The sequence below is a fragment of the Ambystoma mexicanum genome, chromosome 6q (assembly GCF_040938575.1).
Source record: "Ambystoma mexicanum isolate Mex_15411 chromosome 6q, UKY_AmexF1_1, whole genome shotgun sequence".
In the NCBI taxonomy this organism is placed as follows: domain Eukaryota; kingdom Metazoa; phylum Chordata; class Amphibia; order Caudata; family Ambystomatidae; genus Ambystoma; species Ambystoma mexicanum.
The window spans coordinates 1401909248-1401936149 of record NC_090937.1 but is presented as its reverse complement, the minus strand read 5'-3'; the positions used below and the strand labels follow the sequence as shown (position 1 = coordinate 1401936149).

Genomic DNA, 26902 nt, shown 5'->3' with positions numbered 1-26902 from the left:
TGTGCTGGAAGTGTGGGAAAAATCTGTTTCTGTTCGGACAGAGAACAGGGAACCGGTGAAGCACCACCCACCCCATCGGCCCTGGTTTTTTTATCCTCTCATGCCTCAGCAGAGAGTTTGGTTCAGGCCGATACGGCTAGCCTGAAGTCCACCACCTTCAGTTCTCTTCCACCAGACAGGGAAAGTAAGAGGTTTGACGCATGGGGTAAGAAGATGTTTGCATCGGGCAGTCTTGCACTACATGCCATGAATGCCGCTTGCCCTATGGCGAAGTTATCCTTCGGCCGGCTATGGCCAATGCGGCTAAACATGTCCCTGAAGGGGAGATGAGGGACTGTTTTCTATCCTTTTAGTAATGGCAAGGAGGCTGCCTGCCAAATGTTACGATCAGGACTGGATGTTGCCGATTGACTGGGCAGGTCCATGACCACAAGCACTGTGGTCAGACACTCTTGCTGAGGACATCAAGATTTGCGGCCGATGTACAGGCCAAGCTGTTAGACATGCCTTTCGATGGCCAAAACGTTTTTGGAACTAAGGCGGATGAAGCCCTCCAGAATATACAGTAGTCAATGGGGACGTCTATGTCCTTGGGGCTTGCCGTGCAGCAGCCCTCTGTACAGTTGTCTCAGGGGTTTTGTCCCTCCCCTGCCTATGCCCCAAGAAGCCGTGGTCCATCTGCCCCGGGAAGAATGCATGGCAGACGCTTACCTATAGGTAGATGTGCCCGGAGTGGTGGTGCAGCCGTGGCCACCGTTCCCTCCACGCACCAGGGCGCAAAACCCTAAGTGACGTGCTAGGTTACTTTACACCGGTTGGGGGAGGCTTTCCCTGTGCAGCCAGGAATGGTCAAGGACCACTTTTGACAATAGAGCCTTACAGGTCATCCAACAGTGCCTTCTACAGTGCCCTCAGGCCACCCCTTTGTCTCAGCATCCCATCCTCCTGGAAGAGGTCCACCTGCTTCTGTCCTCCTGGAAGAGGTCCACTTGCTTCTGTCAAATAGTGCAATCGAGCTGCTACCACACTCCGAATGAGGCACCGGTTGGTACTTCACCTATTTTCTAGTGCTTGCGTCCCATCCCGGTTCTGCCGCTGCTAAACTTGTTAGTGTGCAAGGACAATGTTCAAGATGGTTACGTTGGCTCAGAGCCTGCAGGACTGGTTGCTGTATCACTGTACCTTCAGGATGCCTACTTCGATGTGCCGATTCATAGAAAGCACAGAACGTACCGGAGGTTCGTGGTGAGCCATCATCGCTACCAGTTCAAAGTCCTGCTGTTGGGTCATTCTTCGGCTCCCAGGGTTTTCGCCAAGCGGATAAGTAGTGGTAGCTCACCTCAGGAGGGAGGGCATTCATGTCTTTCCCTACCTGGATGACTGGCTTGTCCAAGCTCTCTCCCCAGAACTAGTGTCAGAGCATCTGCTCAGCACATGCACACTATTGCACAGCCTGGGCTTTTCCCTGAACTTCTAAAAGTGTCAGGTTTCACCATCCCAATCCCTCTGGTTTATTGGACTGATCTTGGACACTCACCAGGGCAGAGCTTTCCCACCCGAGGACCGAGCGGTGAACATCTTTCGGATGGTCGATGTCCTACAATCCCATGAACCAAGTCCTGCCTCCACTTTCCTGTGCCATTTGGCCCACATGGCCTCCTGCATCCCTGTGGTGCAGGCTGATGAGGCGGCACATGACATTGCTTCAGTTGCTTCTCCGTTGCCAATGGTCGCAGTTTCAGGGCCACATGGCGGACCTTTTACAAATCTCAGACCAGGTGGCTCAGGATCTTGCATGGTGGGCAATACCGGGCAACTTTCTGAAAGGCAAAATGTTTTGTCAACCTTGGCCTTGAGTGACGCTGGTCACGAACGCATCTCTGGGTGGTTGGAGTGCTCACCTGTCAGATCTGACTGCGAGCCGACTGTGGTCTCCCGTGGAGTCTCAGAAACACATCAACTTGCTGGAGCTGAGTGTGGTCTGGCTGGCCCTTATCGCTTTGCTCCCCTCTGTGAAACGCAAGACTGTACTGGTCCTGACTGACAACACAGAGGCCATGCAGTACTTCAGCAAAGTTTGGCGTGGGGTCCTTGCACTGTAAAGAGAAGCAATGTGACAATGGTTCTGGTCTCTGGAGAACGGTGTCTCTTTGATGGTGGCTTGTCTGGCCAGAAGAGAGCATGCCCCAGTGGATGCCTTGAGCAGAGAGACTTCAGCCTTCCATGAACAGGAGCTTTCCATGAACGGGAGCTTTGCCAGGAAGCTCTAGAGGAGATCTTCGTCTTTTGGAGGACTCGTCAAGTGGGCCTGTATGCTTCCTGTGTCCACGAATTTCCTCGTCGGGGAACTCTGGGAGACGCACTGACGGTTGAGTGGACTTTCAACCTCCTTTATATGTTCCCACTGATTCCTGTCATACCGCTGGTTCTCAGGCGATTACACCTTTTTGGAACCACTTTGATCCTGATCACTCTGCACTGGGCCCGGAGAACGTGATATCTAGAGTTGTTGGACATGGCCATCTGCCCTCCCTAGCTCCTTCCGAAGAGAGTCGATTTGCTCTCACAGTTGGAGGGGCGGGTCCTCCACCCGAACCTCAGCAGCCTTGAACCTTCATTATTGGCTACTGAGAAGCTGAGATACAAGGAAGGGGACTTGTCGGACGGCATCCTCTTTGCTCCTTTCAGCTGGAGGCCTGCTTAAAATCCATTTATGCCTGCAGGTGCCGTACATTTTCCGTTTAGTGCTGGGAAAGGGACCTGGATTCTTCATCCCGTTTGCTATCCCCTGTTTTGGAGTTTCTGCTATCTTGGGCCCAAGCGGATCTGCAGATTGGCACTATAAAGGGTTACCTCACTGCTATTTTGGTTTTCAAGCAGCCCCTTGGACAGGGCTAGTTTTTCATAATCCCCATTGTAATGCAGTTCTTGCAGGGTTTGTGTAAGCAGTATCCTCCCCGCCACTTTGTGGTTCTGGCTTCTGATTTGAATTTAGCTTTGACATTCCTTATGGGCACTCCATTTGCAACTCTCCATTTTTGCTCTATTAGATTAGTCAACCTTACAGTGATTTTCCTGGTTGCCATCACTTCCGCGAGACAGGTGAGTGAGCTCCTGGCATTGTGTGTTTTACCTCCCTATTTTGTTTTCTCCAAAGACAAGGAGACTTTGAGAGTGTGGCCCCCTTAATGCTAAAGGGGGGTCTCAGATTTTCATCTCTTAAAAGATCCATCTTTCTGTGTCTATTCCGCCAACTCACCCTTCCAAGGCAGAGGAGTGATTCCATCGGATGGACCCTGTGTTGGCCCTCGAATTCTACTTCTCTTGTACTAGAGAGGCTAGGAAGGATGACCAGCTTTTTGTTGGATGCTTGGATAATTTTTTGATTCTCAGAATGCTATGATCTGGCTGGTAAGGATGTCCTTGAATGTCTCAGGGCTCATTCTATGCTATGATCTGGCTGGTAAGGATGTCCTTGAATGTGTCGGGGCTCATTCTATCAGACGAGTGGCTGCCACCTCTGCCTTGCAGAGGGGTTTCCCGGTCCTAGATATTTGCTCTGTATGTGCTGGCTAAGCATTACTACTTGGATTCCCTTGTGGGACAGGGTGCCCGTTTTGGTTGGACAGTTCTCCAGTTTTCTGGTTTAGGTAGTGTACTTGCTTCCTCCCTCCTGCAGATGTATGTACTGGCTTGGATGTGTATCACAGATGAGGGATCTGTGGAAAGAAGGATCATGTTCTTTCTGATGGATGTTCCTCCCACAGATTTGTTGTCGCCCTCCCTACCTACCCCTCTTTTGGCAGCTAATACACACCTTAGTTATGTGGTCCCTCAGCATCACAGTGCAATGAGAAAAGGTTGGAACCGAGGTCCTGGGACACGGCACCTCAATATATACTGGCCCGATGTCCTGTCCAGTGCGGGGCGTGTTCAGGCATCGGCATAGCAGACGAGTAGCTGCGCTTCACCGCCTGGTGGTGGAAACGTTTCTGAAGAACAGCTGCACTGAGATATGGATATCATAGATGAGGAACATCCATCAGAAAGAGCATAACTGAGACGAAAGTAATTTGTTAATCTATGAAAGATACCAATGCTGGAGAAATGGGAGTTACAAGTGAGTTAGTTATTCCTTACCCAAGAACTCAACCAAAAGGCATGCATCTTTGTTCTCAATCAAGCCGTATTTAAGAAATCTAGGTTGCAAATCAAGGGCAGTCTTCCAAGGAAGTCTAGCTCATCTTGAGAGTGTTTAGTAAAAATGGTGCAAGTATTGGAATTGGAGGAGGTTTTGTCAATGTCTGTGATGTGGTGCCTGAGTTCCTTTTCCCATCAATGACATACTGGTGTAGATGTTTTGGTGATATAACTATGCAGTATAATGTGGCTAGAGGTCAAAAGCAGCAGACACTTGCAGAGTGACATGTAGGATCAGACTACAGCTTGGGGCTTTGAGAGAGGTCAGAAGAAATGTTTTCAAGACCGATGTTGGCATCATGTTCCATAAATAATGCATAGTTGTGGTGACCCTATATCCTGCATCCTCACCTGTGAGATGACCGTCTGTTAAGATGGATTTCCAAAGTGAACAGAGAAGTCACTGAGGGCTAAAACGCAATCGAGGTGAGGTAGCAGGGCAGTCAAGGTTTAGTCTAAGGAAGGATGTGAGAGTGGTCTAGGGCTATGATGAGTCCATATAGAGCAACAGCAGTAATTTCAGTTAGACAGTAAGTATATAAAATACAATTATTTATTAGGCATTTAGTTTACACACTAATCATAAAATAATTATTATTGTCACACAAATCCATATAAGATAGATATACACGTTCACCATTAGAAATAATAGTTACATGTATATCAATTACCAGTGCAATACAGGTGACCGATGCAATACAAATCGGCAGAACTCTTCAGAACCAAGCTACCCTAATTCTTAAGAAGTCCAACCCTGAGATGGCCTGGGTGTTTGTGCTCAAAAGTCATCAGTTCCAAAACATATACTTATTCAGGTAAGCTCTGATAATAATAGCGGGGCCAGTGGTTATGAATGATGAGCGTTCCAAAGTTAGATAAAAGTTCAGTTGAGTACTCCACCCAATCCAACACATCAGGATAGGCCTAGGGTAGGATCTGTAACCCAGGTTCCAACACAAAGTTCAGGTCAGAGTGAGTTAGGGTCAGGGCTTGATGCCCTGGTTGTCCAATGGACAATGGCGGAGAAAGCAACAGCAAAGTAGACTTATTCCCCTAGCTCAGAGTTCTCCAGATAACAGGGTTGGAGGTTCCAGACTTTGTACCAGTCGTGTTCTTCTGTGCTTGGTCCTACCGCAAGGGACGTCTCAACAGACGAGGTACTTTGTTTGACAGGATTTATTTTTGCTTGGTTGTGGTGCACAGGAATCCGTTCCGGGCAGCTTCCAGTTGAAGAGCTAAATGAAGACACGTGAAGGCAAGATCTAGTAAAGGTCATCCTGGTCAGGCAGCGACAGGTGATCGTACAGTGGCGTACACAGGAGCAGCCGCAGCACAAATTCCCTTAGAGTGAGACAGCTGAAAATGCAGGAACAGGAAACATGTTGCAAAAGCCGAAGATCTGCCAAGTCCCACGGCTCTACTTGAAACGACGGCTGCTTCAGTGAAGTAGCCCAGGAGAGAGCTGGTCATTCCACGGTTGGTCCAAGGACACTGGCGAAGGCTCAGCGGACACAGATTCACCTACCAAGGGGTCGAAGCACCAACAAAGGCCTCCTTGAGTCGGGACAGAGGAGAAAGGCTTCACCAGGAGTCTATGCTAGTCTGCTGCAGGAGGTGTCTTCGAGACGTCTTCGGGCTGCTCTTCTTCATAGAACTCTTGGTTCCAAAGATGATCTGCCCAACAGTTGCAGGAGCCCTCTTTTTATCAAAGATTCTGTCTGGGAGCAAGCCCAGCAGTGCTAAGGATCTGCACCATTCAAGCAGCCAGTGGTTCTCCAATCATGGTATGTTATTGTGACTGATTTATGGAGGAAAAGTGGAGGAATTAACTGCAGATTGTTGCTGAAGGTAAATCCTCCACTAAACCCTCCATCCTCCAAAAATGGGTGGATTTGCTACGCACTCATTCTGCTGGCGGTAGATCTGCCAAAAATCCAATTGAGTCCTATGGACTTCAAAAAATGCGGAATTATCACCACATGTAGTCCCCTGGTAACACCACAGGAGCAAGAGGCGGTAACTGAGTTTGGCGGCAATTCTGCGGATTTGCTGCCAAACTCGTAATAAGGCCCATAGTCTTAGCAACTAGTCAGTTTCTCCATAAGAATTAGCCAAACAGGCAAAGAAATTAAAGCAAAAGGTTTTACTTAACTCCAAAAAGTCAGGATAGGATTTAAAACAAACAAAAAGAAGTACGTCCCATAGAACTCTAGTTAGGGAAAAGTGCAAGAGGAAAATATTTCCTAACACCGGCTCATTTGGAAAATGTTGTCTAGTCTGATTATACCATGCAAAACTTGTAACTTAAATAGGGTCAAATGTGACAGGGATCCCCCTCCATTCTATCCAGAAAGAATCAATTAGTGAGGCTGAAATATTTATGAAGGCTCTGCCTGGCCCAACCTGTTGCATCAACCGGGTTTATTTCAGAGACTTCATTCCTAGGCATTCCGAAAAAGCATTGAATGAAGAATGATTGTGCTTAATCTCTCTAACTGCAGGTGAGTGGGCCTCCAGCTAAATGGGACAATTGACATGGTAATAGTCTGTCCTACTAGATTGTGCAACTAGGATCTGGCACACCCAGCCTGCCAGCATCTAAAGGTTCTTGCAAAGACACAGCTAGTTCTATATTGTTCGAAACCTCATGTTAACCTAATGGATAACACTTGTAGGTGTTTAAGGATCATCTTGGCAGTCTGGTCAGCATGTTAACAAACAAAACATTTCGGGAAGTCTAATCATTCTCATAATATAAATTCTGCCCATCAATAATCGGTGTGCGAGCTATCTACCGATACATTCTTCTTAACATGTCAGGACTCGAACATGATCTGGAGCAGCATATGTTTTAGGTTTGGTCATCTCAGGTTGACTCAAGTGCAGTCAGCGGTGCAAGCGCTGGGAAGGCATAGTGGATTTAGTTCTGTGTCGGAAGCGGCCGTTGTTACTTTCAGTGAATTCTGACGGTGTGGCTTGACGCAACATTCTACACGGAGAGGTTCTTTCCTCCAACATTTTGATACTGCATTGAAGCAGACCGCAAGCAGATAGTGTCTCAGAAGTGGCAAGCGGTGGCGGTGGCAGTGCTTCCGGCAAGCTGCTATGACCAGTCATAATCAGGTCCTCCTATGTAAGTTTATTTCTGATGAGAACGGGAGAGTGTATCGCTGCATTCTCTTTGTTTCTACTTGACCCTCAACTTGATCCCGTGCCACACTGCCTGAAATTCATGTTTTCTTCCACTGTACCTCTCGGCATGTAAGTAAGTGCTTTTGTAAACTGGCTGCTTAAAACACTTGTTTCAAACATATTTCGGAACGGGTGTATGCTAATTTGGCTGGCCACAGGACTTTCTGTTTTGCTGCAATGCCACTTCTACCAGTTTAGGACATGCCAAGTTAAAGCCGTTAAATCACTGTAGTTTGTTGGTCTTCAGAATTCAGCTGAGGGGAATGTGGGTGCCGCGCTATCTTGAGCTGCGTTTTCATCAAAGACGCTACGCAGCCACGACTTCAGAGGCGCAGCTCTTCTTCTTCCTTTGCTTACTTGCTCACAGCCTTCTTTTGACCATAGTCAAAGGCAAGGGCTGAGAGACACCTCTGGGGTGACTGCGGGCCATTTTGCATTGGAACCCCAAGCTAGAGGCAAGTGGAGGCAAGTGTAGTTGCCTGGAGGAGAGACTGTGTAACCACCTTATCACCCGTACTACGACTTTGTAAAGGAGCTCTGCTGCAGCCGCTATTGCTCTTAGCGAAAGGAGTTTCAGTGCAACAATGTGGCAACTATCCCTTTAAGGAATTGAAGGCAGTGTTACTGGCGACAACCTCCCCCTGCAAGAACTCTGCTCCTCTACTTGTACCCACTTCCTCTGTGAAGCAGATCGGAGCTAGCTGGAGTGTGGCTGGTGGACGGCGAGTGAAGTGCCCTCAGCAGAAATGCCTGATGACACGAGCCTGCCTAGTGCGAGAAATCGGCAGCAGGTAAGGAGAGGGGGGGGGGTCTCACTATGACTATGGATAACTGTGCCCAAGAGTCCCTGAGAGGTGGGGAAAAGGGTACATTAGAGGGCTTTGGGCTCTTTGGTATTGGATTTAATAAAGGTCCATGAGCGGGAGAAGTTGGAAAAAAGGTGGGAGAGAGGCTGGGTGGAAGACCTGGAAGTGGACCATGGTGAATGGAACAATGATCCTACGAGGGGGTGGCAAAACCCCATACCAATCAAAAATGGACAGGGACATATACATACTAACAGGAAAGAGAGTGAACCCAACCGTGGAGTGGCAACCGAGAACAGTCCTCGCCAACTACATTCTGCAGTACAACCGTGGAGTGGCAACCGAGAACAGTCCTCGCCAACTACATTCTGCAGTAGAGTCCTGCAGGCTTGATGATGAAATGTGTCCCGTGATCGCTTCCTCGAACATAGCGCCTCATGAAAGCGGCAAGGTGAGCTGCCACTCTGATAAGATTATGAATGAGGCTGAGACCGCGATCCTCACGAATGATTCCCCTAGAGACCCCACTGCTACTGCCAACAAGGGATGTTGCAGTGTGAATTGTTAAGGATTCTAATCGGGCATCACACACCAGACCAGGACTCTTGCCACTAGCCTAGGATGCAGGGCACAATTAAAACACTTTTACTTTATTTTACTAATGATTCAGATTGAGATGGCACCCAACCCATCTCACTCCCCCTTTTACAAATACCCCGGGTCACAATGGACCATGAACCAGGCCAGTAGATAGTAATACAATATTTATTTATTTTGAAAATCCAAATGAAATCGCACAATTTAATATTGGGCAGCAATCACCAGTGGGGTGATAATAACACTGGAAAATGATAGAATACACTTAGTTTGACCTTTTAATATAACATACACAAAGCACAAATGAATGGGAGAAATTTTACTTTTCGGGTAGATAGCAGCCCAGGTAAAATGTCCCCCTGCAACGCTCCTTCAAAACCAGATAACCGAATTTTGGGTGGATAGAAGGAGTAGCAAGGAGTCAGGTATACTAGTCAGCAAACAGAATGAAATCTGACCTTCCCCTACAAAATGGGAGGCAAATCGGATTTAAAAACCTTTGCAATTGCGCAAAATAGCACTCAAAATGAGTAATATTTGTTTTACCTGTGCGGTTGAATAAATGAAGTAAATATTAGTATAGCACTATCACAGATGTAAGAACACTAACAGACTACAAGCAATGTCCTAACAACGGGCATACAATTCAGAAACTCAACTTGAAAGTGAACAGCACAGTGCAGCCAAATCACACGCATAGAAATTGCATTTGCTAATTTACATGAGTTCAAATGTCAAAACGCTTTGAGAAACGGGTGAAATGGACAAAATTGGAATGTAGTTTTTATGCTAAGGGAGTACACATCCCATGGATAAGTACAAGTTCTACAGAATCTACATTTTAGTGGCTATAAAAGAGAGATGCCGCCTGCGACATAGGTTACTTTGTAAGTGTAACACCTTCGCGCCGTGTGGGTCTTTATGTGGGAATTAATTAGTTTAATCAAAATAGTACTAAGGCTTACACAAGACAGAAATGAGTGGAAGAATGGCGCTAACACTAGGAGATCAAGGACAAGATGCACAGAGAACTCTGACAGTTTTAAAGATTTCGGATTAGGCAGTAATGGGATTTCTATGGGATTGGACCTAATCCAAGGTAACAGAGCAAAGGATGCCGTTGATGGTTGTTGGTTGAGGGGAATACTCACAACAAGCTCTTGAATAGGGTATTTTGTATAGCGCACCGGGTTTCTGGACAGCAAGGCAATATTTGGTCACTGGTCACAGCGGCAAGCTCTCCCAGAAGAAAACAGCTGGGCAAAGTTCTGGTCACGGCACAGCGGCACCTCAGCTGGATAGACCGGATAGCAGGGCAAGGAGGCAGCACTGGATAATCCCACTGCGGATTCAGCCACCTTTCCCCTTTCTGCCTGAATCTCTTGTAATTTTATTGTGGGGTTTTTCTGGATCAGTGGTCCTGCCTGGACAGGGTCAGCCATGCTCTGGCCTGGCAGTGGAATCTGGAATCTTGCAGAGTGAAGATGGAATATCTGGATTTGCAGGAGCTGGAAAATTCAGAAGAGTGTCCTTTGTCTCTGTGAGACTCTACCTTATATAAGGCGGATGACATCACAGGATTATACTATGGAGCCGGCTTTGACTGGACATGCCTCTAACAACTGGATAGGTCAGCCTGTGTATGTCTTTAGATTCGTGGTTGGGTCTAGGTATGGAAACAGCCTGTGCTAGGCTCAGTTGTTTGTCCAAGACTGATACAGTTGTTCTCGTGTTGCAAGATCACAGGAGCTGTTGGGTTTTAGCCAGCACCCCAAATTGTTATGTAGAAAAGGACGTTTTTCTCCTGGTTATCTTGCTTCAGTGGTTAAAAAATAATTGTTCTAACACAGTAGTTATTGCGATACAGATTTCTCTTTTATTTGTGCTAGTGCTGGGTTGTTTTGTTTTGCGCCTCCGAAGTAGCATCACAAGTAGCTGTTGAGCTGTTTGGCGGTGAGGCAAGAGGCTAAAGGTAAAAGTAGCGGAAACACACAAAAAATGATCTTTTATTCTTGATTGTTCTGTAGTCTCTTATTGTGTGAAAACTTTTGTGAAGAGAACATTCTTTGGAATATCTAATCAATCGTTAACTTAGGATTCAGCACCTTGATTGCTGAAACAGTGGGTGGAGCTAACACTCAACATAGAGACTATACTGTGCAATGGAAAGAAAATTAAAGATCTTTCCTCGAAGGAGCAGTTATGTACTAGTCCTTCCAAAGTTAAAAATAGAAAAAAACAACCCTTAGTCCAACACCCTCTTTAAAAAGTAAACGCTCCTTTCTTTCGATATCGGCGCAACTGAATGAAGTTGACCTTTCAATTGATAATACTGCAAAAAATAATTTCAATATTGACATTTCTGAGAGTAAAGCTTTGTTCATTGAAAGTAGCAAATGAAGACATTACACACGACCCTTTTGCAGAAAAGGAAAGTGCGAACATTGAGTTGCTGCCGACATTCACGAAGACAATTTTACCCCCTTGCAGATATTTCGATGCTTGCGCTGTTATTATGGCAGAGCTTGATAAACGGGTGCGTCTTTCATTAGTTCCTTCCACGCCAGTTTCTACTTTTGGGAACCTTCGTAAAAATGTTCACTTTCACAAGTCCAATACAAAGGACCATGCCAACTCCATACATGGTTTTTCGCAAAAAGAAGCTGAATTTATTCTCAAAGCTCCCCATATATCAACTAGCTTGCTGACATCAAAACAGGAGAACGAAGTTAAATCTTCGTTTGATAAATCAGCCGCAGGTAATATGAATATGTCTGCTCCGGTCTTTAACATATCTCACTCTCCTGAGGTATACTTGGCACCGGAGAGGAAGCTCTCAGAATCCTTAGAGAAAGAAATATAGGACTTCCCAGTAATAACCAGAATTTTTAACCACCTTGATAGGGGGCACGAATTCTCTCACTTGTTATTACAGGACATAAAAAATAGCATTATCCTCAATAGAGAAAAACTAACAAAGCTCGAAGGATTTATTCTTTCACAAGAGGCCTGTCATAAAATTCATTTAGAATGCCCTGAAAGAGCTGCCTTGTTAGTAAAACGTGAGTTCCCTAATTTTGAAATAAACTCAAGATGTTCGAATAAGGGTACACAAACATTAGATGACCCCCTTCTCTCTAATGGAGAGCCCACTCTATTTGCACAAGTTCTGAAGAATCGTTAAATTCATGTAATAATGATGTTAACGGGGAACCCATCAATATATTTGAAGTAACAAAATTACAACATGATTGATTACTGCAGATTGAACAATTTTTGTATAAAACAAATCCAAAGATGCACTCTCCTGAGACTCGTCAGTCAGATCAGGTACTCGAGCCAGTTGTAAATAGGCAGGACTTTTCTCCTGATAGTCCCTCTGCTATCATTGAAATTATAGAACAAGAAAAGGAGTTAAAGATAATCTGCGAAGAAGATGATACGACAACAGTCTCCTCAGAAGGCTTTTACCATCTATCTAGAAGAGCCAAAAAAGACATAAATTGAAGGGTGTGAATAATGGTGAACATTCTAGAATGAATGAAAATACTGGTCGCCCTGCGATGTTGAAGCAACAGAAACAGATGCCTGTGTCAAACTTAGAAGATCATGCTTTAAATTTGAGCCAATTGAATGAAGAAAGTAAAATAGTTCTGCAAATACCCCCTCAGAACGAAGATCATACACATACTGGCCAGACAGCATGTACAAACATAGGCCATACAAATTTCTCAGGAGACCTGGGCTCATCCCATACAATGGCAAAACCCCAGCTTATGGCTTCAGTAGGTTCCAAGTCTTCAACTTTAATCCCATTTCAAAGAGTTGCATCCCGAAATTGTCCAATGACGAATTGGCCAAAAATTCCCCGCCCAAAGAAAGACCTCTTAAAATTTCCACACATGTTCAAACATGTTTTGAAACTTTGCGTACCCCACATGAATTTGTACCTTTTAAACCCCCAGTAGCTCTGAACAATGCCGAATCTAAACATTCTTCGTAGGAGTTATCCCATGCATTCTATCCAGCTAATAAAGGGCTTCCTGTGGCCATTATCTCTGAGGAAACTAGAGAAATTCCAAATGGTTCTGTAGGAAACTTGGACTCTGAAACTCCAGTAGGTAGATTGCTATTGCCTGGAGGTGAGTCCTTGTCCGAGGGAAAAGCTGGAAAAACCAGTGGAAATGAAGTAGCAATCCAACCATTAGCCATCTCTGACTCAACACTATTGTCATTTACTAACATACCACTCGAAAAGAAAACCACTATTGGCTGGAAGAGTGATGCCACCATAAATGGGAGGGAACGTATCAATCGTTCATTCTTAATGAAGTCCCTATATAAGATTCCATCGCTTCGTAACATAGTTTCCGACGATATCGAAAGTATTCGACTTTCTAATTTAAACAATAATTGTATGTTATCAAAAATGCTCTCTCCGATTATTTCAAAGCTACTTTGGGAACATATAAATCAGATTTAATCATGTTGGGTCTTGAAATATATGCTTTTCCATTGATAGAAGATGCCATGGAACATTTAGCATCTCTCACCACTGCTCTTAATGGCCTAACATGGTTCGAGCCGTTTATAAAAGCAGTGTCTGCTATGATCCCAAATCAAGTTCCCTCATAATCGAATGATCTAAGGATCATCACCTGGAACTGTTGTGGTTTTAATAACCTTAAAAAATGGCTGATGCAAGCTAAGACAGATTCTCTGCCACACATATTTCTGATTCAAGAAACCATGTCTATGGCAGAATTGCACTTTGACAGATATTCTTCCTTCGTTCATTATGCAGTTAGTAGAGAAGGAGGTAGACCTGCAGGGGGACTGGCTATTCTCATTAATAATGCTCTACATTTCACTGTTAATCACATCTATGAATCTGATTTATATCTCTTGGTAGACATAAAGTAGATTTATTACATATTTTTAATGTCTTTGTGATTTCATTATATTGGAATCCTTCGCTTATGCTAGTCCTTCAAGCTTGCGAAAGTCTTGACAACGGCCTCCTAGAGGCATTTAAACATACCCCCCATGCAGAAATTCTTATTGGGGGAGATTTTAATGCTGCCTTCTTTCCGTCCTTATCAACAAGTGCTAAAAGTCAGGCACAGAATTATGCAAGGCTATCGACACAAATGGAAAAAGTGTGGTTGCTGTTTTTATAAGGTTGTACATGTATACTGTACAACCCGATGTTAAACATGATACTTTTACTTGGAAAAGAGGGATACATTCTTCCTGGATAGACTACTTGGTAGTCTCCAAGACGTTGTCGGGAATGTGATCTCTTTCGAAGACCCTAGATCCTGCATTTGGTGATCACTTAATGATCACGTCTTTGATGGCTGGTCAGATCCAAAAGCTGAAACATGTCCTCATTCAGAGTGATAGACCAATATTTTCTATTAATTGGAATGATAGCATGTGCAGAAAACTGTCTTTTCTCATCAACCGCGACTTATGGAAGAGTGGTAGCGAATGCTCTGATGAGATGGAATTTATTATACAATGGAACATGAGGATGATTCGTAGTCACCTTTGCACAATTGCCTCATCTCAAAAAACAATTGAACCTATAAAAAGTCCCTTAACATAGCTATCTCGAGAAAGTATTGAGCTCAAACATAAGAAAAATGTTGAACTGAGAAAAGCAAAGAAGTCCATTTTACTCTTCGACACAAATCTTTATTTGTTTAAAAAAAAAACAAATACAAATGAAATATAAGAATGATATTGTTAGAATACGATCTTTAATCTCACTCAAACATAATCAATACATGGTGGGGATGTTATCTAAACGTAAAATAAAATATATATGGAAACATCTAAGAACTACTGTTAAAGATCTGAATTTAGAACTTGATTCAGCAATCGATGGAGTATCATGAACTTCGTTCTTTCTCCACAAATATGCGCTTCCTGCAGCCTTCAGTGCTACTGAAAGACCTCCAGAATGCTGTAATATTTCAGATATTTGTTCATGGGGAATTAATGACATATTAGTTGCAATTTACAAATTAAAAAGCTCCAAATGTGCAGGACCTGATGGCCTGGCCCCCTTTGTTATCAAAGATGACCCACATTTTTGGACAAAAATTCTATTGGAGATATTTCAATCAGTGTTCATAAATAAAACGATTCCCTCTTCTTGGCTCACCTCCATCATCATTCCCTTGCACAGAAAATGCCCCATCAACAATACTAACAATTTTAGACCCATAGCTCTAATAGTTGCAGCTAAAATATTTGCTGCCTTGATTCTACAATGTACCTCCCTGAACACATGCATTTTAGCACATTTGATAGACTCTGCCAATCTCCCAGATAAAGGTCCCATTTTTGTTGCATCTTTAGATTTGAAAGCTGCTTTTGACAGTGTTATCAGAGGTATTTTGTGGCAGAAAATGCTGAATGCAAACTTTCCTCCTTATTCGGTTACTCTGATTGCCATGCTTCACTATAACACAAACTTCAAAGTACGGATTAATCGGGAAGGTAATCTCACTGAAGCCATTCCAAGTTGTATAGGCATAAACAAGGTTGTAACCTGGCAGCCATATTGTTTAATTTATATATGGCTGACCTAGATAATATTTGGAATGGAGATAAATCTTTTGCAGCAAGATTGGGAACGTTTAAGTTATCTTGCCTAGCTTAGGCCGACGACGTTCTCCTCTTTGATAGAACTCAAGCCGGCCTTTAAGCTAAACTGGAGAGTTTCCTATCTTATTGTAAAGCAAATAACCTCACGGTTAATCAAAATCGAACATTATTATTTTTTCAAATTGTAAAAAAGTATGTCATTTTACATGGTTCATTGATGCCAAGCACATAAATAATGCTCAACATCTATACTATTTAGGCTTTAATCTTTCGAATAACATCTTGTTTAAAAGAGTAAAGGAATTACTCATGTAAAAACTCTTACCCCTAAAAGGACAAATTAAACTAATTTATCACACCTTTTTTTGCTTTTCGCTTACTCCTCTTTTTGAATTCTACAGTAAAAAAAAGTAGAAGCTATTCTTCTTTATGGTGTGGAATTATGTTTGTGATTTGGGACCCCTTCTTGATCGCCTGCAGGGCATTTTATGCATTTTATGGAAAAATGCCTTAGGCCTTCCTTTATCGGTTCCAAATGCAGCCCCGAGACATGAACTAGGGCTAACTTCTCTAGCAGCACGATACCATTGGCGGCTGCTTGTAAACTATTCTAAAATGCTCTTTCCTCCAAAGAATTTGATTTACATAGAATTTTTTAAGATGCTATTGAATAATCAGCCATTATCTGTTGCTCAATTCAAAGGCAAAATGAATGTGCTTTTAGATCAAATTAATATGTTACCATGCGTTCTTCAACTGCACATGAATAAGGTTAAAAAAAAAGCTTTTTATAAATGATTGGGCAGAATGCATAGACCAACTTCATGTATACACTTCATTTACTCAGTATGCAGAATTTATCCATCCTCCGATTCCACGGTTGTCTTATTTGACTCTATGTCCAGGCAAAGGTCTGTAGAACATATGTTATTCAGACTTGATCTTAGCCATACAAAAATGCGAATTTATTCATCATCTATTTATTTATCTATAGATATTTTACTAAGAATGTTAAATTTTAGTTGTGTAATCTTAATTTTATAAATGCACTATGTTGTTACTCATGTGTAAAGTTTATTAGCTAAACTGCAACACATTAAATAAATAAATTGTGAAAAATGCGAATTAAACATTGGGCGAAGAATCATGATATTCCATCTGATGATATCTGTAGATTCTGTAATGAGACACAAGAATCACTTAAACATTGGTTTCTATATTGCTCTCAATTTGAAAACACCCGTGTAAATATGTGAAAGAATTTGCATTAGCAAACACAATCTCTGCAAATAATTGCATGTGGTTGAACTGTATGTGGGGCTCTAACAACACAGTAATACTTGCGACTGTATGTTTTGTAAACTACATAGTAACTCAGTTGGAAGTTTTATCACTGTAAAGTTTGAAATCCTTAAGTGATGGAATATGTTCTTTTTTCAAGTGACTGTATGATTGAATTCTAAAATAATTGTATTTAAGAACGGATGTGTATTATAGTGTATAATTTTATTGTTTTGCAATGTTTTTCTTTGAAAGGAATGCATTAAGTTGTCATAATTTGTAAAGGTGCTCTTGCACTAAAAAACAAGTTTAACAATAAAAAATAAAATAATAAATGGGGAGTGTATAGAGAAGCAGGTGCTTTGAGTATGGTGTCCGAATGCGACTGGGTACAGCACTATTCCTCCCTATTCGCAGATCCTGAATAGAAGGATGTGTTACGCTCACCTGGTATCCAGGGGGACGCCACCCAGCTGTGGGGACTCTGATATCCTTCTCAGCGGCTCCCAGGTATGATCAGCAGAGAAGTTCTGCCTGGAATACAGGTGGGCAATGTTCAAGACTGGGCAACTGGGGTAAAAGCCTCCCAACACCCTGTATGCCTGCTGCCCCCCCCCCCCGGAGCTTTCCTCACCTTCTTATGGGTTTTGGCGTGCTCTCCGTCCTGCCTTCTTGGCAGGGGTGCGTTGTCCTTTGTGGGCGAGTGCGATCTAGTTACTTCACTGATGCCGGCCCTTTTGAGTCTTTCAGGTAGGTCTTATTACTGTTATGCTTGTATGCCTTTCTTTGGTTTAAATAGTCTCTCTTTCCTTAGGTGCGCGGAAGTTCAAGGTGGAACGTTGGCTGAGTTGGGATTCGCCAGTAAGTGATGGTGCATCGAGAGCGCCTTGATGTGGTAAGTAGACGCTATGCGCCTCGCTACGATGCCTTGCCTTTGCTAACCTGTTGCCTTTTCGTTCCCGTAGATTGCGGTGCTCACCCGGAGCAAGAAGTCCCAAGGCGATGCTAGTCGATGGGCGACTCGTGAGGTAAGCTTCCGGCACGATTGTAAAATGTCTAATGTCCTGTTTCTCCCTTTCCGTCGGTCCAGGAGGCTCGCTGATCCTTGGATGCTGTTTGCAAGACCTGGGGGCAGCTAGCAATGGAATTACAGGTAAGCTGCTGCTATTAACGATGTCCTTTTGTTTTTCAGATGCTGTTCTTCCGAGGTTCGCAGGTACAGCTGAACACGATGTGTGTCACATAGCAGGATTGCGAAGCCTGTCCTTCAAGTCGGGTGTGGTTTAAATAGCTTCAGAAAAGTAGTCCAGGAAAAGTAGATCCTAGGCTACCACACCCAAAACACTATACTGCATAGCTTGGTTCCAAGGGAACCAAGCTATGTGGGTGCCTCCATGTTGGCTGGCACTGGCAACAAAGTAGTCCCCAAAAAAAACAAGTCCTCACGAAGTATGAGCCTGGCGCCAACGGCGCCAGGACTGGCCACAAGAGGGCTTCAGCAGAGGATTACCGAGTTTGTTATAGACCCGATCCAAGGCCCCTCCTGGCCCATGGGCAGGCCAGGGGGGTTTTAGGATACGGGTCGTGACAGGATGAGATGGTGGTCAGGTGCTCGCCCTTGAGGTGGAATTTTGAGTTCGATGAACGTGATGCTAACATGATAGGTAATTTGAGTTCCTCGTGGGCAGCAGGGCCTGATGGCCTGTATAACAAGAAACAGTGGGGCAAATTGCTAGTCATTATGTTCTCTCAAGTCATGGCGAACAAAGAGATACCAGCTTCTTGGAGGGAAGCCAACATAGTCCCCATTTTTAAAAAAGGCAGTCGATCAGAGCCTAGGAATTATCAACCAATTGCTCTGCTACACTCGATTGGAAAGCTTTTCGCGACCATCTTGTTGAGAGACCTAAAAGCCTGGGCCTTGAAAAGTGACAACTTGGATCCACGACAAACTGGGTTTGTGAAGGGGGTAGGCACGACCCTAAATCTCATTATTCTAAATCCTCTTAAAGAGAGAGCGTTGGACTCTGGTAAAACACTCTACCTCGCCTTCATGGACCTAGAACAGACCTTTGACGGAGTCATCAGGGGGAAGCATGGGCGAAGTTGAGGAAATGGGGATGCCCGTTAGACCTGGTTGAAGCTATGGAAGCCCTGTACACCAGCACTTCTGTTCGGATCAGAATGTCTAACAAGGAGTTACTCTCTGACAAAATGAACACCTTCCGTGGATTAAAACAGGGGTGTGCCTTGGCGCCACTTCTGTTTTGTCTATATATAGCGTATTTGGCAGAGTCACAAGGGGCGGTAAGAGCCTTTCCTCTAATAATTAATGGTAGGGAGATACTGTGGATTCTTTTTGCGGACGATATAGTCTTCTTAGATCAGACGCAGATCGGTTTACAAAGAAGATTGAGTGCATTTGAGACCTTTTTGACCCTGAACGGCATGAAAACCAATGTCGGGAAATCTAAAATAGTGGTTATGAAATCAGCCGGTAAAAGGAAGTGTGAGAGGTTTGTCTGGAGAGTGGAGCATACACCTCTAGAAATTGTCGACACCATTGTATACCTGGGTGTGACAATATATAGGAGTAGAAGTGAAATAGACCACTGTCTATACTTTGGGAAATTCACTCTGATACCAATCATTTAATTTTATAAACAAAAAGTGGCCCAAATTCTAACTTACGGAGCCGCACCATCCTCCATCTTTCCTTCTCAGTGTGGGATAGGTTGGAGGGATTGTTTTGGCGTAAGGTGTTGAAACTCCCTCATGGACTCCCAATATGTGCAATAAGGTAAGAGCTGGAATTACAATCCCTAGAGTACATGGTAGTATGGAAAACGATGACTCTGTATCGAAAATGCACGAAGGCGTCCTTAACTCGACCATTTGAAATCTTGAATAGTTGCCCGGGGGCATTTGATAAACATCTAGGTTGTTGGAACTTGAAAGTGGAAAAAATCTTGAATGGGAGAGGTATTGAGGTTGATGAACTAATGAGTAATCCGTCGAAGGTGAAGAAGAAGCTTCAGGCTTGGGACTGGATTGATACTAAAGAGCGCTGTGCGAATGATAAATTGGGGCACACGAAAATTGAAGATGGTAAAGGCCTTAATGTTACTTGCAAAAGTTCCCCTCGCCAAAAATTTGTGATACGCTACTCCGATGTCGCTTAAATATTTTGGACACAAGGGAGGGTACAGTGGAGGCAGAAGATGCCAGGGGTCCAAAGCCCTCAGTGCAGATTTTGGAATGTGGCCAATTCGGTGGAATCTCCCATGCATTCAATAATGGTCTGTGAATCATTAAATCAAGTGAGAAATGTCTTTCTGCAAGGATATAAGAATGTGGGTCGACCTTATGTCCACTTGATTGGTGGAAATGTATGTTGATGCGTGAGCAAACAGGCTTTATAATCGCAGCAATGCAAATTTGTACTAGTAGGGAATGATGAGGGCGAGAAAAGATTATTTTGTTAAACTGATTGTTGAGATTAAGGACTTTGGAATTGAAAGAACAAACTTTATGATCTCCTAAATGTGTGATTGGGATAGGGGATTGTTGAATTGTGATGTTTTATGATTTGAATGTCAAGATGAGGATCTTGTAAATGTTAAAGGTTTAACTGTGTCTTGTTACAATATGTGTGTTCTTGATTGCAAAACCAATAAAACATTTATTTTTTAAAAGCAAGTGCTGTTCATGGCATTGCTCACTGTGGCACCAAAATCAGGGAATCCTGGTTTACTGTGTATTCCAGCACAGTGATAAGGTCTCCTGTTAGTAAAGTTAGCAGTGTTATATTGTACTTGTCACCAGTGGGACGGGTGGTAAAAGGCCAAGAATTCCAAGAGAAGGCTGCCTACTACCACAACCGCATCTCCAAGCCATACCAGAGACCATCAAACTACATCAGCCAACACTTGCAGCATTAATGAAAAGATTTCCTCCATCTCTTTTGGCCCCCACATCCACTAGGGACACAAACCCTCTTGGTAAACATCTTAGGTTAGCCCAAACGAATGAAGTAAAGGCGACGGTGGACTAGCAGTGCAACATTCACTACGGTGAGTAACATTTACATTAACCATTTCACTGCTTGGACTTCAATGATTTTCTGTGTGTGTGTAGTCGGTCTGCATTGGGGAAGCCCGATGTCAGAAGAGCGTTGGGAAAAGACTGACACACAGCATATTGGCTTCTGCCTATATTTTGAGAATAGGGATGCCACAAAGTATATATTTCATCCAATATTTTGTCCATGTTTTTTTAAGGATTTAGGAGGTACACCATATAATGGTATGATACTTTAATTTTGTTGTAATTTATCTTGTAGAACGAAATCAAATTCCTTGTTGAAATAGCATTCTCTATTTTTTTTGTAGATTTCTCTGTGACACTTATCAACAGTAATGTATCGTACTTAAAAGCCACCACCTTATCAGCACCTTACATCCCATTATGATTCCTACCTCGCCATCAACAGTTACTACACACTATCCAGTGACACATAACAACAAACTCCCAAGCTAGTACAATCTGGACACCAGTCCATGCAATCTCCTGCAAAGAAACTTTAAACATCGCGCTAGACTCCCCAAAATATATGAACCTCGAGCTAACACTTTCCGCCCTCTAATAAACAATACCTCTAGCATCCTACAGCCTAACGCCAACATCTCCCTCCACAAAACCCTCAAGACCAAACACCCATTCCAGCTCAATAGCCGGCTTACCCGAGACTTCAACATCCACCTTAAAAACTTCCACAATCATCCCCAGTCACTATCCAAGGAACCTACCCAGACCAGCATAAGAGGAGCCCTTATAAATGCCTGTTCCATGGTAGCCCATGCAACAGAAATTGCAGACCTGCTCCAGACAGAAAAATTGGACTTCCTTGCTATCACGGAATCATGGCTTCATTCAGCAGCTGGCCCGGCAATCATGCTAGCCATCCCGAAGACTACACACTGCTCAAAATAGATCGCACTAAGTCTCGGGGTGGAGGCCTCGCCATAATTTCCAAAACTAGTCTATCACTGAGATCCTCCACACCCCAAAACCTAGACTCCTGCGAATCCCTCACGGCCAAGTTAACCACCTCGGACTCCCAGACGCTGTCTATTCACCTCATATACAGGCCCCTTCACCCCCTAGGCTCCTTCGAAGAAGACCTAACTAACATTTTATCTGAATCTCAAAATCGCCTCTCACTGTCTCCTCCTAGGAGATCTTAATTTAGGCTTTAATGATCCTTCCGACACCAACGCCACACTCATCAACGACGATGAGGAACGGGGCTTCACCCAAAAAGTGACAGGCGCCACCCATACCAAAGGAAGAACCCTTGACTGGGTAGCAGATCACAACTGCCAGACCTCCATTACGTCCATCAATCCTCAACCTTGGTCTGAGCACCGCTTGATATGCTTCTCTCTAGAGGTGACACCACCACCACCCGCCACTAACATGGCCGCAGTCATCGCCACAAGAAATAAAAGAAACATCACAGCTGAAAAACTCACCCCATTGATTCTTCCCACCTTAAACTCGCTCCCTGCCAACAATGACCCTTTCACTATGGTAGAGGAATACAACAAAATAATGTTATCATTAGACGCTATAGCACCATTAAAAACTTAAGAGTAAACCTAAATAAAAACTCACCTGAAAGCTATGAGACTAGAAAAACGTAAAAACGAACACATTTGGAGACCAAACCCTTCCGAGACAAAAACACTCTCAGCAAAATAGCCTCCTTCTACAAAAAAGAAATCCTACTCGCTAAACAATCCTCTTTCAACTTGTGCATCACACAAGCCAACTCTAGGAGCAAAGGACTGTTTACTACCCTTAAAGAAATAGTCACCCATTACAGAAGCAGATACCTGTCACAAAGACAAAGAATGGTGCACCAATATTCAGAGATCAAATAAGGTAGCGACTCGCCAAGCTAAGATCAATAACAAGAAAGAGACTCTCCTCCTGGCCCCTAAGGCCAACAATATCCAAACCTCTGCCCCAACCACCACCACCCCCCCTCCGATCAACACATACCCCGCTTCAACTTTAATTACAGTATCCGTCTTAGAAGTCGATAAAATCATCCTAGGACTCAAACCCTCTAACTACCACAGCGACCCATGTCCAGCCCAAATTATAAAAGACGCTGCACAGGACCTCTCACCTTTCATCTCCAAACTCATAAACGCCTCCTTCTCCACTGGCACCATACCTAACAATTTGAAACAGTCTTGGGTTCTCCCTTTACTTAAAAAACAAACCCTTGACCCCTCCATACCCACTAACTAGCGCCCCATTACCACAGTCCCATTCCTGCTTAAAATCCTGGGCAAGGTGGCTTACCTCCAAATCCAACAATTCCTGGAATGCAACAAACTTCTAGGAGTACGGCAGCCAGGATTTAGACCGCAACACGGAACCGAAACAGCGCTCATAGACCTCAAGGCACAGATCGATGCGCTGCAAGACAGTAGTAAAGCAGCATTACTATTGCTTCTTGATCTCTCAGCAGCGTTCGACCTAGTGGACCACAAGATCTTGTGCAACCACTTGGATTCCGCGGCCCACTTGTCACTAGAAGCGATAGCATGGATCCAATCCTTTTTGGATAATAGATCTATGCGCATTTTCTCACCCATAGCAGCAGCTGACCCCATACCAATCACCTGCGGGGTGCCACAGGGATCTTGCATATCCCCTACTCTATACAATATTTTCACAAAGCCCCTTTTTGATGATCTAGACGACCTGGGCATCACCTACACTAACTTTGCGGATGATACCCAGATCTTCATCCCGTTGACGGGCGATTACAACAAGGATTTGGCCTATGTGAATAGAATGTACATCATCATCCAGGCATGAATGGCCTCTCACGGTCTATGCCTGCAAATCTCAACACACTAAGCCATAACTATTCCAACTTCATAATAGATGACAACATCACAGTAGCCAAGGAAGTCAAAACCCTTGGCTTCTACTTAGACTCGACATTAAACTTCAAAAAGCAAATTAACTCCATGGCCTCATCAACAGCCTACACCTGCAAACTAATTAGAGCAGCTAAACCCTTCCTTTCCCCCAACAACAGCATTAGCTTGGCAAGAGCCCTTGTTCTGTCCAAACTGGATTATTGTAATTCCCTATACATAGGGAGTAATAAATACATTACCAATAAGATCCAGATCTTGCAAAGTAACGCTTTAAGAGCAGCCCTATGCATTCCTAAGAAAGCCCATATTTCTGACCACAGAAGATCTAATAGCTGGCTATCTACGAATGATAAAATCTTTCCCAAAACAGTATCCCTCACACACAAATGCCTTCACCAAGCTGCCCCAAAATATCTTACAGATAGATTTACTAGACAACTCACCATCCGACCTACAAGAACTACTAATGCCAACCTTCTTATTGTGCCCAGGTATAAACGCACGAAGACTTGCAGGAGTAGTTTCCCGGTTAAAGCTGCCCAATCCTGGAACTCCCTTCCCCCACCCCTGAAGGCCGACCTACCATACTCAAGCTTTAGATCACATGTCATCCACTGGATCAAGGAGAATGATCACTAATTTCCCAGCATATACTCACTGGAATCTTCACACCTTCTGCTACTCACTGTTTACACTACCTATTACGCCGTTATTATGTACTTTGCGCTTCTGTTGTGTAACAACTTTCACGCATTTCCTGTACATATTGTCCTTCTTACCTCTACTGTATATAAATGTATGATATTGCGCAGCACTGTAACCTAAGCTGAACAACCCTTTTGATGTCTTTTGAGCCATGATACCCCCGGGTCGGGCGCGCACTACAAATAAATAAAACGTCAAACTACACTCCTCGTTTTCAGCCCTATTGCTGCTACACGTGAGTTGTACAGTCATGGTGAATAGTAGCTGTGAGAAAATCCTAACCTTTGCTGCCATTGTTTCTGTTTCTGCCTGTATTGTAAATCTAAGCGCTCTGAAACACTTGTGTATGAGCGCTATAGAAATAAAATATCAATAATAAAGTATTGAAGGTTCTTTGATTTTTTTATATCATTAATTTACTCTGTTCCTTTGTTTTCCAGTGTCAGAACCTGCATGATTCAGAGCACTTGACCTGGCTTATAGTAAACCATGTGCAAGATCTCATAAATGTCTCCCATGAACCACCCGTACAAGATTTTATCAGTGCAATCCATAGAAATGCTGCTGCCAGTGGCCTATTTATTCAAGCAATTCAGTCTCGCTGTGACAATCTTGCCACCGTAAGTTTAGGTTAAGAAAAGTATGTCAAAAATAAAAATATGTGACTTTAGTATGCTCTATTTGTTTATTGAGATGTAAACTGAAAAACTGCCATCTAATTACTTTTGTTAATGTTTTAGCCTACGACATTGAAGAAGACTCTTCAAAGCTTGGAGGGAATTCATCTCAGCCAGTCTGGTGCTGTTTTAATGTTGTATGTGGACAAACTTCTGTGTACTCCGTTCCGTGTGCTGGCTCGCATGGTTGACACACTCGCTTGTCGTCGTGTAGAAATGCTTTTGGCTGCAACTTTACAGGTATAGTGGAAAACATGTTCGTTTTAACATGTTATTTAAGTTGTATATACTTCACTTTGCTAGTATTCTGTCTTCAATATCATATTTAAATTTCTGGAGTACACCAGAGTGGATTTCAGAACTGTATATTTCTAAGTATAAAAATTAAATGACATTTTAAATCCGTGCTGGACTAATTCCTTATCTTTTTAAATAGTTCAAACAGCAGTTTGGATCCAGAAATATTTAATATTCCTATGTCGTATCCACCTTACCCCCTGTGTTGAATGGTCCCAGCATTTGTGATCGTGTGGCCACACCCATCCTGATTCCACCATGTCTCACCCTCTCTGCCGTAAACATCACTCATGGTATCATAAAGTGGCTGAAAAATCTTGCTCTCACACTCAAAATATTATTTTATTTTTGCATCCTCCTTTGTATCTAGACCCCAAAACTCGGGTTTTAGACACTGTATCTCATGCCAGAAAGTGTACACAAACAGTGACCCACACACTTTGTTTGCTGTGTTAGGGCCCCACCATGCTTGTCCCAGTGGCATGCTATGTGATGAATCTAACCCTGAACACACTGTTCCCAGCTGCAATATTCTAAAGACCTCTCCCATTGTCCTTCCCTAAACTAAATTCAAGAGCCGCAGTGTTGGGTCTGCCTGTTCCATCCTCAACCACAGGGGCTCTATTTGGCTGTGAACAGTCGTACTGTCGAGACGGAACAGATCTTTCCTCAATGTGGTTTGCATGGTTTTCTAAATGCTGTATACTTCGGAAGTGGAAGGATGGAGCCCCCCCTGTCAGGCAGGTACTGGCTGGCAGACCTGATGTGGACTGAAAACTGTGAGGGAACCTATGTAGAAGTCCTGCCGAGCACATCCAGGCCCAAAGATATTTGGGGTGAATTCTGGGGTTATTTGGTCCAGGCAGCACCCCATGTTGTGAGGCCTTCAGGGAGGTTGGCACCTTTGCTGTAATATTATCCCTGGGAGCTAATATATGCTGTTCACCTTCCGTCGGCCCGGAAGATATAAACTGATCTGTTGTTAATGTACCTATGCTGGATAGTGTGTACTGCTGATGTATTTGTACTGCCATGGTGTACTCTGTGACTGCAAATATAAATAAAGGTTTAAAAAAAAAACCTTCAAGCGCTTATCTCATCCAGAAAGTTAAGAAAACCTTGCTTTACAAAGACTCCATGGTAAGATGACTTGTTACCTACAACTCACTGGCCTGGGACAGGTTCCCAGAACCCTCTACCATACCATGAGGTGCTGACCTTATCATTGTGGTTCCTGTCAGACTCTATAGTCGGAATAACCCCTTGGTGCTGCTGCAGCAGCCTATTACCACTTCCTGAGCTGAGGTGTACATTTTAATTGTACATTGTAATTGGTTATTTATAACGCTCTTAATACCCTGGGGTTTGTAAGCGCAGACCCGGGGATCGAATTTCTGTTGCTCCACGTAGTCTTGTTTCCAAGGCGAGTGCGTTGCCCCTGAGATATCCTCCCGAGACAAGGTGTCTGATGGACAGGTATCTGATGGATTGTTTACACATCTACCATTTCCTGAGACCTTACAGGAAGAAAGGACCACCTGCTTCTCGGTCACTATTGTACACC

General features: G+C 43.6%; 1 protein-coding gene across 4 annotated transcripts in view; it reads left to right on the top strand.

Moving 5' to 3' along the window:
* HTT (huntingtin) overlaps window positions 1-26902 on the top strand; it is a 2905635-nt gene that overhangs the window by 1802940 nt on the left and 1075793 nt on the right. For all 4 annotated transcript variants that reach the window (XM_069632055.1, XM_069632053.1, XM_069632052.1 and 1 more), the window contains 2 exons: window positions 24805-24984; window positions 25105-25281. In XM_069632055.1, coding sequence (XP_069488156.1) covers window positions 24805-24984; window positions 25105-25281 — 357 coding nt within the window. The remainder of the gene's footprint in view (window positions 1-24804; window positions 24985-25104; window positions 25282-26902) is intronic.